Source organism: Phoenix dactylifera, chromosome 12 (assembly GCF_051530095.1).
Source record: "Phoenix dactylifera cultivar Ajwa chromosome 12, Ajwa_hap1_PhDact_Kaust_v1.1, whole genome shotgun sequence".
Taxonomy (NCBI): Eukaryota; Viridiplantae; Streptophyta; class Magnoliopsida; order Arecales; family Arecaceae; genus Phoenix; species Phoenix dactylifera.
Genome location: NC_143201.1, coordinates 13,154,439 through 13,170,941, shown reverse-complemented (window position 1 = coordinate 13,170,941; position 16,503 = coordinate 13,154,439). Strand labels below are relative to the sequence as shown.

The window sequence follows — 16,503 nt, the reverse complement described above, 5'->3', positions numbered from 1 at the left end:
TAAACAACTTCATCATTCAAGTGCTCATAAATATATATTTGCATGTATATATGCATATGCTATATATATAATAATAATAATAATAATAATAATAATAAGATTTTGTTAGGTTATGCTATTATTTTTCTCGTGCCAAACTGCCGATATGGCATTCGTATGTCATATCGTGATCAACCTTCAAAGCCTTAAATATTCTTTAGACGGATAATTCTAATCCTCTTTTTATGTTCTTTTTTTTTTTGGTGGAGCTCTTTTGATGTCCCTTGAATCATCATCGTGGACCACATTGCCATCCCTGGGCACTCTATAAAAATTACAAGCCAATTAGCTTAATTTTATCCAAAAAATTAAAGTTGTCGAGAAGGAGAATACAGTCACTGATGTATGCTTTTAGAAGATTACAGCCATCCATTCTATCTTGACATGTTCTCAACAATAAAAGGCCACCATAATCTCCTTTCTTTTTTGGGATAAAAATATGCGGCCGTAATCTATGTTCAAACTGCATTCTGCTTCATGCAGCCAACAGCCACTGCCCCAAGCCAAATTTAGATAACGTCCGTTACATCATCATCCGCATTGGAAGCCATCCATCTCCTCACCATTCCTAACGGTACACGTAACGCCGTCTATTCACACCGTGCCGCCTTCAACGAGCTAAGCCGTTGGAGCGGGGGCCGGTCCGCCTCTCACCCTCCCCGCCAAATTTTCGCCCCCACCTTTCCCTCTTACTCCCTCTCTCTCTCCAATATTAAGGTCCATTCCTCCCTTCTTCATCTCTTCTCCCTCTCTTTCTCTCTCTCCCGGCCGAGCGGGCGAGACCTCCCTCAACCTCTCGCTCGCTCTCGCCGGAAAAGAAAATAAAAAGAAAAAAAATCACAGAAAAGCCCTTGTGGAATAATTTAAGATAAGGGAGGGGCCGAAATATAAAATTGGCAAGTGGGAAGGCGGGAGAAGGGGTGGAGGGAAGGTTGGGAGGTCTTGGTTGGTTGCTTGCTTGTGATGAAGGGGAAAACGGTATCGAAGCTTTGGAAGCTCTCGCACGGCACGGATTCCGAGGCCGTGCCTTCGCCGAATTCTCTCCTCGCTCTCGCTCTCGCCCTCTCCTTCTCCGCCTTGCCTTATGCCGTAATCCATTCCTCGTGATCGCTTGCTTTAAATGCCGCCACTCTCTCACCCTCTCGCTTTCTATTCCGTCGATTCGAGGTTTCCAAGAGCTCGAGAGGAGAGACCAGCTATCTGGTGAGGGTTGGGCTCTCGAGCTCCCTTTTTCCTCTTCTCTTTGATGATTTTCTGGTGGAATTCTGGTAATTCTTCGTGATTATTTCGCAATTTTAGTGGGAAATGGGAAAAAAGCTGGAGAATTTGAGGTCTATGTGGCGATTTACGTTGAAATATGGTTTTAGTGCTTAAAATTTCACACAGTGTTGTCTTTTTCGACCTATCCTGTGTTTCGGGATGACCGCTTTTTGAATTTGGTGCTTTTATTGAACAAAAAGACAATTCTTTGCTTAAGTCTTTCTTTGTTGATTTTCTGAGCTGAATTTTCATAATTTTTGTGGAAAGTAGAAGAAACTGTTGTCTGTGCGGCAATTTGGGGTTGAATTTTGGTTGTAATGCTTAAGATTCCGCCCAAATTAGTCTTCTCCACCTTTGTTTCTAGAATGTGGACCTTTTTTTCGATGAAAAAAGGAACAATTTGAATTTCTGTTCTGAAATCATATTATTTCTGAGCTAATTTTTTGAGCTAACCTTTTTTTTTCCCGCTCTGATTATTTATTTCAAGGAAAAAGAAAACTAGAATTTGAAAAATTTAATTTGTTTTTGTTTGTTATTTATTTGTACTGGAATCTGTCTTAACTGGTAATTATTTGTGGCAATAATAGGTAGCTCTTCTATAGGCAAACTTCCTGTATTAGTTACGGAAGGAAGAGGGTCATCCGAGGAAGGCTTGGGTGGGAAATTTTGAGGTTGCTTGGTTTCATAGTTTGGGAGTTCCCAGGATGCCGTCTGAAGTCATGGATCAGAGGAGCCTGTCCTCCATATGCTTGCCGTCAGGGCCCCTGTCTTTCTTTTCGGATGAATTTCGCCTTCCTGCACAGGTATGCTCCGTACTCATCTATATTTTTTCTTGCTATTTGTAGGAGCAGTTGAGAAGTCTCTTGCAGAATCTGGATAACACTGCAAGTGATTTGTTGATAGAAATTTGTTTATAGTTTAATTCCTGATGATCACAAGTAAGAACTCCATTTTCATTCACTGATAATTAGTTTGTTGGACCAAAAAACAAACACACCCAAATCAAATCATATAATTTTAGCAGTAATTTCTTTTCAATATATCTTTCAAATGCTTTCTGCTTTTACTTTCTTGTTGTTTGTGAATTCAGTTCATCTATGGCATGAGGTGCCTATTTGGCATTTCTCTTTTCTTCTCCCTTTAATATTAATTTTGCTTCTTTGGCCTTCAACCATTGCATCTCTGTTTTACTTTTGGCATCATATTTACAATTTTAACATATCCTCCTCCATATCTTGCTAGCAGAGGCAAGTTGGATTTTGGAAGAAAGAGTCCGTGCCTGATCATCGTGGTGAGTGTAGCTTTACCTGTAGTGGGGTAAATTTATTATTCTTCATCAATTTATAACATGCAGAAGATGATGATACTCTTTAAGCAAAATTAAGCCTTTCTTGCATGCCCAGTTATTCATCTTAGTTCTGATCCAAAGGCTATTTTTAGTTGTTGTCCCCTTAGAATGCATTTGCAGGACCATTTTGAACACATTTTATCTCCAGTGGGGTCCCTTAGCTTGTTAGCTTCATGCTTTAGTTCTCAGTATGGGAGTAGATATAGGACATAGATATTCCTTTGTATTGGGTTTTGTTAAAGTTTGAACAGGTAGGCCAGTGAGCAGCATAAATTATTTATATTATCTGAATTATGTTAGAACATAGATACAGAAGAATTTTAATGCAACTATGCAGGAAAAAAAAAGAGACTTGGAATACGCATGTTCAGAGAACAATTCACCTATTTTAATAGACATTTTTTTTAAAATTTTATTACCTGAGTTTGTGGTCTTAGAAAAAATACATTGGCAGTATTAAAAAGTTAAATCTCTTTTCAGGTGATCTACCATTACCAGAGATAATTAGGTGCTGAGGCCGTTTATGTTTTATAATCAGATGGTGTGCTTCCTTGAATCTCTAGCCATGCATCCAAACGCCCCATAGCAAAATATATCATGGTGCAATGCTCTGGATAGCCTGTAATCGACTTTCTTTTTATCAAAAAAAAAAAAAAAAAAAACTGAACATCATCATACCTTTTTAATTTTGTCCATTTTCAGAAACCTTTATTGGCACTTTTACCATTATCTGAAATAATAGGGTGCTGTATGGATGTCAGGTTGGACAATATGCTGTTCACAATCTTTATCCTAGCACACTGAACAAATTTACTTGTATCTGAGAACTTCCATATGTCTGTGCATTCTTAGAATTGCACATCAGTGCAAAAAGCAGAAGTAGGCAATGATCATCGAGGAATAAAGCCTGTGGTATGGAAATGTGAACCATTTGAGGAAAGAGAGGAGCATTTTTGTATGCAGCCCACTAAGATTAATTTGAAGGGAACAACAAAAGTAGTAAGCTAAAAGTTAGTGCACAAGACAATAGCAGATTAATTTTGTTTGGCATCACTTTCATTTTTCTTATTTTCAGAAATAGAAAATATAAATTTTGTTTCTATTTTATTTCTAAATTTTATTAATATAAATATGTTCGATATAGTCAATTATTTTAAAAATATGAACATGATAATGGTGGTTGAGGACTTGAAGTGGTGGTAATAGTGGTGGAGATAGTGGAGGCTGTCATGGTGGTGGCGATAGCTGGTATATGGTGGTGGCTGCAGTAGCTGCAATGATTGTGGTAGCGGTGGTGTCGGAGGCAGTGTCAGTGGTGGAGACGAAGATGACAATGATGGTGATGTTGGTGGTGGATGACAGCAGCAAAACAATGATAGTGGCGGTGGTGGAGATGCAGACAGTGGTGGCGATGGTTGTGGCGGAGATAAAGGCGGTAGTGGTGGTAGTGATGGTAGCAATGATGGAGGTGGTTTCTATGGTGGTAGTAAAAGACATGAGTTTCTTTCTTTTGAATATAGTGAAGAATAAATTTCTTACTTTCATATTTTTAGAAGTAATGAAAATAATTTTTAAAAGTAGAAAATAAGAAATAATAGCTTCAAACATATTTTTTTCTTTTTTGATTTTGTTTTTTAAAAATAAAAAAGAAATAAAAGCAGTGCCAAATAGGTGGCTTCTATTTGGTTCCATCCAACCCATCTCAGCTATTAGATATTATATATTGTTATGGTATCATGAATTTAGTAAATTCAACCATATGTGTTGTAAACTTAATAACTAAATTGATATTACTTAAACATGTCGTTTTTTATTTGAAACGTCCTGCACAAAGTGTCTATCATGTGTATCAGGAACTAAAGCTATTCCAGTTTCTCAGATGGGTTTCTGGGGAAGCATTAAGGAGAGTGAAAGACAAGTGTCCCTGCATCTATTGTCTAGACAATCTCTTAATCAACTGTATCATTTGGTTGGACATTTTTATATGTTTTAACAGTCAATTCTGACTAGCCACAATCTTTATCTTTCATCTCTTAATCCTGAATTGCCTGAATACAGGTCCTCAGCATTGTGTACACTTCAGATTGCTTGTGTTTATTGTTGCTTGGCTCTTTTATTAATTCTTTTTTTCTGTTCGGGTCGAGATAGATCTTCTTTTTTTTTTTTTTTTTAAACTTCTGTTATTTCGGCCGATGAACTAATTGAGATTTTCTTGTTTACTCTGTGCAGTATCAGAGGGATTGTGTTTAATGTCAGGAAGCAAGATAAATTCTTCATTTCTGCTAGAAAAGCTATGTTCAGTGGGAGGAGACTCCTTGGAATGCTTAGAACTTACACATCCTTATTTCTTCGAAGACGAAAAAACTAAGATCAGTCTTGAGCATCATTTGATGGGGACTGAGAGGACTGCCAGTCTATCCATGTCCTCTTGTAGCACTGCTGACAGGGATGAGTCCCAATTGAGTCTATCTGCTAAACCTGCATCCCTGTTTATGGAAGGGAACAAAGTTGATTTGAATGGGGTCCATCTTGAGAATAGTCTCTTCTCATCCTCTTTATTGGAATTATGTGATAAAAAATGTGGGTTTTCTGCCTTTTACGTAATTGCTGAATCTTGCATATGCAGACTACAGAGCAAGAAACCAAACTAAATTTTAATCTAACCTCTGGGAGGCGTCTCCTACATAAAATCTGCTTTATGGTTCATATTTAAAAGACATCAGTCTGTAGTCGTTTATACTTTAGTTCTGCAAAACTATTCTTTAATTTTGCAGGTTTCATCAGATACATATCCAAACTTAATATTCCTTTGCATATTGATGGTGCAGCACGATTATCAACAGACGATGTTTGTGTCAGTCAACATGTGGACAAAAGTAACTCCAACATTGGAAAAGATGAGCCTTTTGAATCTTCGGAAGGAATCGAATCTCAAACTATTGGAAATCTCCTTCCTGATGATGACGACTTGCTATCTGGAGTTATTGATGATCTTGAGTATATTGCTCAACCCAGGAGTGGAGATGACACGGAAGATGATCTATTCTGTAGTGGAGGAGGGATGGAACTAGAAGCAGATGATAGGTTCAGTTATAAAAAAGCTTCCAATTCTGTTGGTGAAGGAGCCTCTGATGGTCAGCTGTGGGAACCGAGCAGGCTATTTGCTAATGAACAACCATTTGGTGAACATCCTTCCAGAATACTAATTGTAAGGAACTTCAATAGCATTGTTGATGATACAGAATTGAGGGTTCTTTTTGAGGTATTTTTGTTTTCTTTTGCTTTATCTTTTTCCTACTTGTTTTCTGGTACAAACCATCACCTGATTGGCTTTTAACCCGTGAAATTCGCTATTGGTATGTCTTTCTCTATTCTGACAATTTGTGCTGCATATACAGCAATTTGGGGATATACACATGCTTTATACAGGCTGTAAATATCTTGGCTTTGTAATGGTATCTTACTATGACATAAGGGCAGCACAAAAAGCAAAGAGAGCCCTTCAAAACAGGCCATTCAGACATTGCAAGCTGGACATACACTTCACTGTTCCAAAGGTATCCTACTTTTGCATCCTTGACTGTTCTTATGTGCATTGTTATTCACTGGTAGTTTCACCTGTCATCTATATCTTTATAGTTCCTATTAGAATGGTGGTCATTTTTTTGTGCTTCTGGTTATCTATATCTGACCCCTTTTTTTCTTTTTCTTTATTTTTTGTTGATTGCAAGTAATGTTAGTTCAGATGACCATGCTGAGGTATATATTTTACTCATATATGTGATTTGACTTTTGTGAACAATTTACCACCTTGAAGTGGTCATTGAACTTGTGATTAAGATGTCTTTGATATTTTCTTCTTCTTCTTTTTTTTGAAGTAAAAGGAGGCTGAAGCCACCTAAAAGATATCTTTGATCTTTTCAACCTTCATTTCAGCTTCTCTCCTCTAGTTTTCTTGTTTTGACATCTTTCACATGTATAACTTGTAAGAACCCATGTTTCTTTCTTTCTGAATGTTTGAAAGATAGATAATTATTAACAATAAATAGTAAGAGAGACATGGAGTGTTCCATTTGTTTAATAGGGATAAGTGTTTACCTTTCTCATGAAGCCAAGGGGAGTTACGCGAGCCACTTATATGTTTGTGGTTGCAAGGTGAGCAAGTGATTAGTCGGGCTAAGTTCCTGGCCAACAACATTAGCTTCCTCTGACTTGAAGAAGTTTCATGATGTATGACTAGGATTCATGGAGTTTTAATTAATGATGGGTGCATAGTAAAATCTTTTTTGGATATAGAGATTTTGGATAACTCACATCTATATTGTCTTGATTTTTCTTTAGCTACATGCTTTTATTTTCGGAGAAAAGTTTTTTGTAGAGGAAAGAGGATGTGAAAGAAGGGCTCCATCTAGAAAGTTGGGAGAAATAGTTTAAAGCAAAAGGTGGAAGTTTTTCTGGAAAGGCAGTGGGCATGAACTTGGCCTTTAGAAGTAGCTTTGCTACGAGGAGAGGCACAAGGAAGGGGTTGTGGAGGATGTTGGATCATTAGAATATAGGTATCCAACCTTTGTTGAGACCTTTGAAAATGGATTCCTTGACATGGAAGAAAGAATGAAAATTTGCAGGCTTAAGGTTTTGCTGAATTTTTTTTTGAGGTTGTGTCTTTGTCTTGGGATTAATCACTATTAAGGTAGAGGCTTATGACTAACTTTTTCTGTAAGGAGATTGGTTCAGGAGTAGGTGCCTTCTCATGGGGCAATACAAGAGTTTTCTGTTGTCATATATATTTTTCAAAAATACCCATAACATTTCCCACATCTCTTTATGACAATCATTTTCCACCACGCATTGAGCTCATTCCTTTTCTGCTACAATGTTAGGCCCTATGTGTTTGAAGAAGCAAGGAATAAAGTAGGGTAGCTAGTTGAGGAATTGTGAGGAATAAGTTTATCCTATCACTTATGATGTTTCCAATTTGGAGAGATAAATGGGTAAAAATTTTCTAGAAATCCCGAAAGTGACTCCACACCAACTCTTCGTTTCCAATGTAAAATTAGTGGTACTTTAGCAGGATGGATGGAGTATTATTGAAAAAACTAAGTTACTTCCCCACTTATTCTAGTTTATCCTACAACAAAACGCAGCCTTAGTGGTTAATCTTATTCAAGTAAAGAATAAACGACAGCTTTTAAATTGTTAGTATTGGAAACTGAAAATTGTGACCAAGTCATTAGGAAATATAAGGTATTTTGGAAAACTTTGGAAGCCCGATCTCTTAACAGCAATTTGGATTTACAATTATATGTTGATACATAAAGGGCATCCTAGTGCATGAGGCTCCCGCCATTGCGCGGTCTAGGGAGAATAAAGTGTACACAGCCTCCACATATTTTGAGATATCGAGGCATTGTTTTTAATAGATGTTTTGAGGGCATCCATTTGTTTGCTAATGTCCCCCACTTTACTCCTTCCTTTTTTATTTTCATGCAAGCCATAGCAAATGTAGGACTTTCGGTGTCGTTAGTTTCAATAAAGATAGATGCTTGTGACTTTTTTTTTTGGTTGGTGTCGACACCACACTTGAGACTTGAGGGTAATCTCCTTTTGACTCCTAGGTTCCGATTCTGTTTGATGCTGATGGCTAAACCAACACTATCTATTGTACTTCTTTCAGATTTTCAATTTTGGCATCTCATTTCTTCACACAAATGTTTGAAATCATGAGAAAATCTTAGATCCTGAAGCTCTGATCCTATTACTACTCTCCAGCATAGTCACTAGTTTGATATTCAGGAATAATTTGGCAAAGCTGAAAATTTGGAAAAACTCTAGGCAAATTTGGAAAAAAATGGGAAGAAGTTTGGAAAATTAAATAAGTAATAACAATAAATAAAAAATATGATTACAAATATTCATATAAAAAAGATGTTTAAATATATTTGACTTTACATAATTTCATGATAGATTATCTCTTGCAAGAAAAAATAAGTAATTATATTCAGACTAATCAAAAAAGCGTTTTAAGGAAAAAACTATCATGTTCATTCCCAACAAAGAAAAGGTAAATTTTAAGCATTTTCTAAATTAAAAAAGAGAGGGAGTTTTAGGAAAAAAAAGGCAGGCATGAAGAGCTTTAAGAATTTATGGAAGTGGGGACTGGGTAATTGGGCCCACTCTTAATAATATTTCAATATTTATGGTAACCTATCATATCTCTTATGTGGGAATTTGTTGGTTCTTATTGTTTTCTATTCTTCCTTCATCCCTATTGGGCCTAAACTCTTTCCCTTTCCTTGCTTCATTGGGCCCTGCTGCATGCACATGTTTGTGAGTGGAATAATATGAATCTTGCGATTTATTTGTGAAATTGTGGATTTCGCTAACGGTTCACGACCCATTTGTGAACCACCAAATTGTATGCAAAATTGTTTGGCCAAGTCTCAGTACACAAATAAATCATGATTTTTTTTTAACTCGCCGAATTCTGTAACTATGCTCGCCCATCTTAATTTTGACCTCGGTAGTTAAGCCCTAAACTTCAGTCTGCATGACTATGGCAATCTTTCTCTAGGTAAACCTCAGTAAAACCTAATTCAGACCCAGTTGAGGCATTATTTTTTGAACCCCCCCCCCCTCAAAATCCATAATTTGCATCAGCAATCATACACCTCCCATAGTCCCCTACCATAAACTTCCACGATAATCCTCATTAAACTCAAGTTTGCATTGTTTAGGACCCCCTACAGCTCTAATTTATAGTTTTTCTTGGTCTAGTTGTCTGCTGAATTTGGAAGTGCTTATCTACCTCCCCTCCAAGACCTTCGTCTTGCCACATGACTTTGGCTTGGCATGTTTGTTCGCCTGTTATTTTTTATTGGGCATTTGGCAGGCTTACAACATGATGATTTCAGTGCTTCAAATTGTTTTGTGTATATTAACTGACTGCTTTTATTAGGTTCTTGCAGCAAAATATGTCGGGGGTCATTTTCTAGCTGACCAGCAAGCTAATCAACTTGGACATTCATAGACATTAAACATTTTGTACTGTTATGCCTTATACCTGCTGTATGCAGTGTTTATATGTTGTTTCTAATATTTCTTTTTTCCGTCTCACCTACCTAGCTAATCATCATGCACATTCCCAGAAATTAATCTTTTGTAATGTTACGCCCTTTCATTGGCACATGCAATTTCAATATGTTGCTTCCAGCATTAGTTGTTTCTTTAGCTTTGTCTCACCATATTCTCTTTTTTTACAAATACAGTCTTTGTTATAACAAAATATTTTTATTTATATTGATAGTAAGAAGAAAACAGTTTCTTCTAGCATGGTCTTTTTCCTGGATAACCTTATTTATGGATCTTGTTGAATGTTTTCAAATCTGCATGTTATTAATCCTTTTATACTGACATTTTATTCATTTCATAAAGTTGTTCTTTTAGTTTTTCATTCATCTGTACAGGCATGCTGTGTGGTTTCTGATGTTTTAACTGTGAAATTGTTATTAGGACAACCCTTTGGTGAAAGATACTAACGAAGGTACACTCATTCTATTTAATCTTGATTCCTCTGTTTCTAATGATGATCTCTGCCAGATATTTGGTGTATATGGGGACATCAAGGAGGTTAGATGATTTCTAATGTTCTGCTTTTGCACTTTCTTTAGATAAATGCCTGGCATCAGTTTTGCTAATTCATATTTTTGGTCTGCAGATTTGTGAAATGCCTCAGAACCTCCAAAAGAAATTTATAGATTTTTATGATGTTCGAGCTGCAGAAGCTGCTTTTCATGCCTTAAATGGGAGTAGCATTGTAGGAAAGAAAATGAAGCTTGAATCTAGAAGTACAGGAGCTGCACAGTGGTGGTATTATCCAGCCAAGTTCACTTATGTTTTTCTCATACTTCTGTAGACATGCTTCTGTGGTAGTACTAAATATGAACTTTATCATCCGCCCAACTGTCCAATTTAGTGATTTACTGGATGGCATATGCCCCTGTTTTTCAGAAAAAAATATGCTCTTCACAACATTGATAAGTCCATACTATTTGTTGTCAATACTTGGCGTCGTGAATGAGCAAATATTAATGGGCCGAATTAAATATCCACTTAAGGTGTTGCGTCTAGGTGCTTGTCATAGATCAGACAGTGATATGGGTATCATAAGTTTATGGTACTTACATTTTTTCCAGTTTTTGATGATTTACTCTAGGCATACTTCCATAAAGCTTTGTTAGCTGTTCCCATGTACATTTACATGAGTTATTTATCTCCTTAGAATGTTTCCCTTTTTGCACTGTGCTCTTAATTACATAGGTGTTCCTTACTAATTTTCCATCTGATATTTGTGAATTTGTGCTAGTTATGGTTATGTGGGTGGGATTTGATAGTAGACAGAGCACATGCACTTTTTTGATTTGCAGCAAAAATTAAGAAAAAATCATCAAAATTTGAAAAATATCAAATGGATGGTAGGAACTTGTGCATACAAGGTAACATAACATGACATATTTAAAGTCATTTTTTCCTAGATAATTTGTAGATTTTTTAACAATCAATCATTTGTTTATTTTTACTACAAACTGTCTTAATTAAGTAATATGTGATAGCACTATCTAAAATATATTTGGATAGAAACATTGAAAATTAGAATCTGATAGAGACTTAGGCTTTTATCATTAATTATTAATCATCTTTTTCTGTCACTCCCATCTTTCTTATGCCTCATTTGAATCCACTGCTATATCTACATCCATATGTATGTATGTACTATGTATGCACACATGCACCCATGCATCCATCCGTGCATGCATGCATGTATGCACTGATCCTTCCACTGCTACATCTATGTATATCAACTACGTTGTTTTTTTTTTTTTTAATTTTTGTTTTGGTACCTGCAGATTTTGCATTATATCTGGCTCAGCAACCCACCTCACTTCCATGACTGCAAAATGTTTGAAATTGTTAATTGAAGTGCAGGAAATTTGGCCTGTATATACGGATGTATGCATGGATGCATCCATCCATCCATGCATGAATATATGCACTCATGGATTTATGTACATATTTATGTATGTATATAAATGTCAGCATATTAATTATATATTTGGTTTATATTTTGTTTTGGTACCCTGCAGATTTTGCATTTTATCTGGTTCAGCAACTTACCTCACATCCATGGTTACAATTGTTTAAAATTGTTAACTTGAGTACCCGAAATTTGTTCTAGAATTCATAGAACACATAATGATCTTGTTAAAGATTATTTCTAGATGATTTCTTAGCGGAAAACTAAAAACATATATAATGTTCCTGAATTTATACAAAAATCTAATGAATCGTCAGATAAGTTATATTTTGTATTTTGCTTATTGCACGAATCCTGAAAATGGTCAAGTGAATGCTAATATCTTGTGTGTTTTGAGGATCCTATTCGTTAAATGTCAACAGTTTAATAATGATATGATTGGATCCTAATGAGGAGATTTCACTTCCAGTTGTTCTTGCATTTGATTGAGATGATCATACTAGAACAGGAGTCCTAATACCACATTCCTCCATCTGAAGAAATGAAAAAGTATACTTTTATGTTGTATCATAAGCTGCTTGCATCAATGTAAACTATCCTCTGGTTTTCGCTTACATGTATTTTGCTTTCAGCAAAGTTTCACATAGGATCCAAGCATTGTTATCTCAATATTTGTGTATTGTTCGTTTGTTGATGTTTACAGCCTAATTTTGATTCTACCGAAATTGTTGCATGCAATTATTTTAACATTCATGGCCTAGCTTTTAATGTCTATATACGTTGCTGAACTTGTCAATTGGTCTTGTAGAAAGCTGCTGACTAGAGTTCATCCTTCCCTAGTCATACCTATTGAAAAATGATCATTTTCCCTCCCACATTGAAGCCATTTTCTAGGTGACTTTTCCCTTCTTTGTATTGTCTAGCTGATTGGACATTTCTTATTTCGGCAGCTTAATGCAACAGCCATCTTTGGAGTTGGAACAGGAAGAGTCCTGCAGATCCAAACAGGGAATCCATCCTAGTAATTCACCATCAAACTCCTATGGTAATAATGATTTCCCAGTAACTGTTTATTGATGATCTGGTTGTTCTGTTATTTGTAGCATATTCATTTTTGATGTCATGCTATGGGTTTCCACATTTCTTATCTGCACTTCTGTTTCTTCAGGAACAATTCCACTGGTGGCGACTGCATCCATTGGTCTGGATAATGGGTCCACCCAGGACCTAAATTCTTCAGTCAGAGCACCAATCCATCCATCTGCGGGTTCCACATTTCCTAGAATTTCTTCTATTGTGCCCCATAGTTTATCCTCTCCAGTCGGGATTGCCTCGGCAAGCAGTCACAGTAATCAATCTGGTCATGAGCGCAGACATTCTCTGGGACAGATGAACATTGGTTCTCAAAGCAGTCAATGTACTCAATCTGGTCATGAGCGCTGCCATTCACTAGGACAGATGAACTTTAGTTCTCAAATCATGGCAAACTTTCATCTTCATTCACTTCCGGAGCACCATAATGGAAAAATAAGCAGCATACCTTACAGTTCCTCGAGTGCCACATCAACCATGACTCTTAATATCAACTCCAGACCTGCTGATGTCATTGATGGCAGGAGCATCCAAAGAAGTGGCTTAGGTGGCTTCAATAGCCATTCTTTTGGACATATAGGTGGTGGTAAGTGTAATGCATGATATGGATGTTGTTTAAGTAACCACTTGAGACCAAAGCTTAAGTTGATGGTGAATAACTCTTTAACCCCCCCCTCTCCCTTCTTACCATGTAGCCTAAACCCAAAAAAAAAATAAGGACAACAACTGCAATGAGTCAAAATAACAATTGAAAAGTTTCAAAATGATGACGTTGGAGGGTATTTGAACTCATGACCTCTAGCAACCTGAGCTCTAATGTCATGTTAACTAGCAACCAATTTCCAAAACTTAAGCTGATATGGAATGAGTCAACAATGTCTATCATTCTTTTCATGCTGAATGCAGCTTCTGTTCAGCAAAGAATGCATCCTTCCATACTAGCTTAGGATAATACGACCCATCTTGCCATATCTACTGATGCTTCTTTTGACTGTGCATTTGTTTCCAGGTTATGGGTCCCCAAAGTCTTTTAGTTCAGCTGTACCTGAATACAGAAAAAAATCTTTCTTTTTTGTTTCTTTTTCTTTCTCTCCAGCTTCCAGTTTATGCTTCCTGCTTTCAAATTATTTCCCTTTTTCTTTTTATTGCTTTTTAAACATATATCTTTGTCTTGCAGATCTCGGTATTTCAGGAGACAGAAGTTTTGCTCTTCATGGACATCAATTTTTATGGAACGATTCTAACCAATACAATCATCGCCCCCTTGGCCCAATATTCTGGCCAGATACTCCATCATATTTGAACAATTTTCCTGCTCTGCCCTCACCACAAAAAATGAATGGACTTCCAAGAGCACCACCACGCATGCTGAATGCACCTCTACCATTACACCACCATGTAGGTTCAGCGCCTGCCATGAATCCATCACTTTGGGACAGACGACAAACATTCAGAGGAGACTACTTGGAGGCGTGTGCATTGCACCCTGCCTCTCTTGGAAGCTTGGGGTTGGCTGCTGGCTCTGCCCTGCATCCACTTGAACTCGCTTCTCATAACATATTCCCACACACTAGTGGTAACTGTATGGATCCTTCTATTTCTTCTGCACATGTGATGCCATCACCTGAGCAAAGGAGCCGCATGTTCCACCTGAGGAATACCATGCTTCGTCTGCCACTTTCATATGATGCTCCTAATGACCGAATCAGGAGCCGAAGAAGTGATGCAGGTTCCAGTCAAACTGATAATAAAAAACAATTTGAACTTGATATTGATCTCATTATGCATGGGGAAGATTCCCGAACAACGCTTATGATCAAAAATATTCCCAATAAGTAAGTGAATGGTGTTATGACATCTTGTATTATAATTTTTTACTTCCTTCTTTAGCTTCCATGGATTATGTGACTATCTGTTTGTTCTCTGGTTGCCCATTTTTGCTCTAAAATGCTCCTCAATTTTCAGATATACCTCTAAAATGCTCTTGGCCACTATTGATGAACATCATCGAGGAACTTATGATTTCATCTATTTGCCTATTGATTTCAAGGTTATACTTTCCTATCAGATAGAAGCTTTAGACATGCTTGCATTGAGTGTAGTATTCCCTTTTCCTTATTCATATATTGAGATCTTTATTTTCCTTTCCAGAACAAATGCAATGTGGGCTATGCTTTTATCAATATGACTAGTGCCCAGCATATCATTCCATTCTTTCAGGTTTGTTAAATGCACCCTTACTAGTAGATAGTAGAATAAACTTGGTTGCTTTGTTACCGGTTCTATGCAAAGTTTTCCAGGAAATCAAATGTAGGAACTTCTAATCTTGAAATAGATCAGTTATAGGATAAGGTTGTTCTGCGTTTGTTCTATGTGCATGTCATTGTTTTATGCATTTTGCAAGTATGTAGACTAATGTAAAACTTCTCTTGTCATCTGGCTTTGCACCCCTAATAACATGCTAAAGAAACAACTAAATCATTTGCAGACTTTTAATGGTAAAAAATGGGAGAAGTTCAACAGTGAAAAGGTGGCTTCTCTTGCATATGCTCGAATTCAAGGGAGGGCAGCTCTTATTGCTCATTTCCAGAATTCAAGTTTAATGAATGAGGACAAGCGATGCCGTCCTATCCTTTTCCATTCAGATGGTCCAAATGCAGGGGAGCAGGTATGAGCTATCATACAATATCATCAACTCATGTTTCATTTTTCAAAAATTTTGCGCTGTTGATTCATTTTGTGGTGGATGTTATAAATTTGTAAGTTCTGCTGGAGAAAGTTTTCATGCTGCACCATTTAAGCTATCAATGCTTATTGCTCCCTTCATAAAGCACCTGTTTCTCTACCTAATCTTGCTGTTGGTTCCCAAACTGCACCATTGGCCATGCTGCATAAGTTTTGCAGTGGATTCAAGTCATGCAAAAAAGTAGTTTTGCCTAGTTAATCTGACTCATTATATTTTGGTGCTTATTTGATCTTCCCATGCAGGAGCCTTTTCCTATGGGTGTCAATATCCGATCCAGGACTGGAAGATCTAAAACTGTTGGCAGTGGAGAGAACCATCTGGCAAGTCCATCAACCTCTTCAAATGGAGAGGAATCTTCTGATGCATCAGACTCTTCCTCAGCTTGCACCAAGGAATCGGACTGAACCTGGAGACCAACATCAGATCAAAACTTACAACATGATCTCATGTGCTTCACCTTTCTTTTACCCGGTCTTTATAGAAATATGACATAGTATGGGTATTGGACAGCAGATTCGCTTGGGTGCCCTTTGCAGCATTACCAAGAGAGTGAGCTGGGTGCTCTCATTTTTTCTTGGAAACTATACATACTATAATACGAGGATGATGGGGGTAACAGGCATGAGTAAGAGTTTTGAAATTTTGGCTGGCTGTAAGAGGAAAGCATAGATGTATAGGATCTTCCAAACATGGATGATGAAATTTTTTTATGCAGTTTTGAGAAGGTCTTCTCTTCCCATTTTCTTCCCTGTTCACTTATTGTAATTTTTTGTTTAGTCTGAGGCCCGCTATGGGTCCCGTTGTCTTTTTTGGTGCTGTGAAGAGAGACATGATTGAGAGAGAGCTCTATTCAGTGTGTAATAGGCCTTGTTGTGCCTCTTATGTGGTATCTTTGTTGCATCAAATTTTGGAGCCTCTCTGTTATTGTACTTTCTGTTGTTTCTTAATTTGACAATATGGAGTAAAGTTTGATAATCTTGATAGTCA

The 16,503-nt window shown here is 37.0% G+C and overlaps 1 protein-coding gene across 5 annotated transcripts; it reads left to right on the top strand.

Moving 5' to 3' along the window:
* Positions 1-760: 760 nt before the first annotated feature.
* On the top strand, positions 761-16,503 carry LOC103723085 (protein MEI2-like 4). 5 transcript variants are annotated; one of them, XM_008813894.5, is made up of 15 exons: positions 761-1,242; positions 1,887-2,102; positions 2,545-2,590; positions 4,877-5,227; positions 5,476-5,909; positions 6,046-6,204; positions 10,157-10,273; positions 10,362-10,513; positions 12,629-12,723; positions 12,847-13,356; positions 13,948-14,605; positions 14,736-14,820; positions 14,922-14,990; positions 15,259-15,438; positions 15,759-16,503. In XM_008813894.5, the coding sequence occupies exons 2-15, from the start codon at positions 2,004-2,006 to the stop codon at positions 15,918-15,920; spliced, it is 3,117 nt and encodes a 1,038-aa protein (XP_008812116.2). In that variant the 5' UTR covers positions 761-1,242; positions 1,887-2,003; the 3' UTR covers positions 15,921-16,503. The 5 variants fall into 5 exon arrangements, 4 of the variants coding, with proteins under 4 accessions (XP_008812116.2, XP_026655762.2, XP_008812117.2 ...); XM_026799961.4 differs by having other exon boundaries at positions 935-1,242; positions 10,244-10,273; XM_008813895.5 differs by having other exon boundaries at positions 935-1,242; positions 10,362-10,510.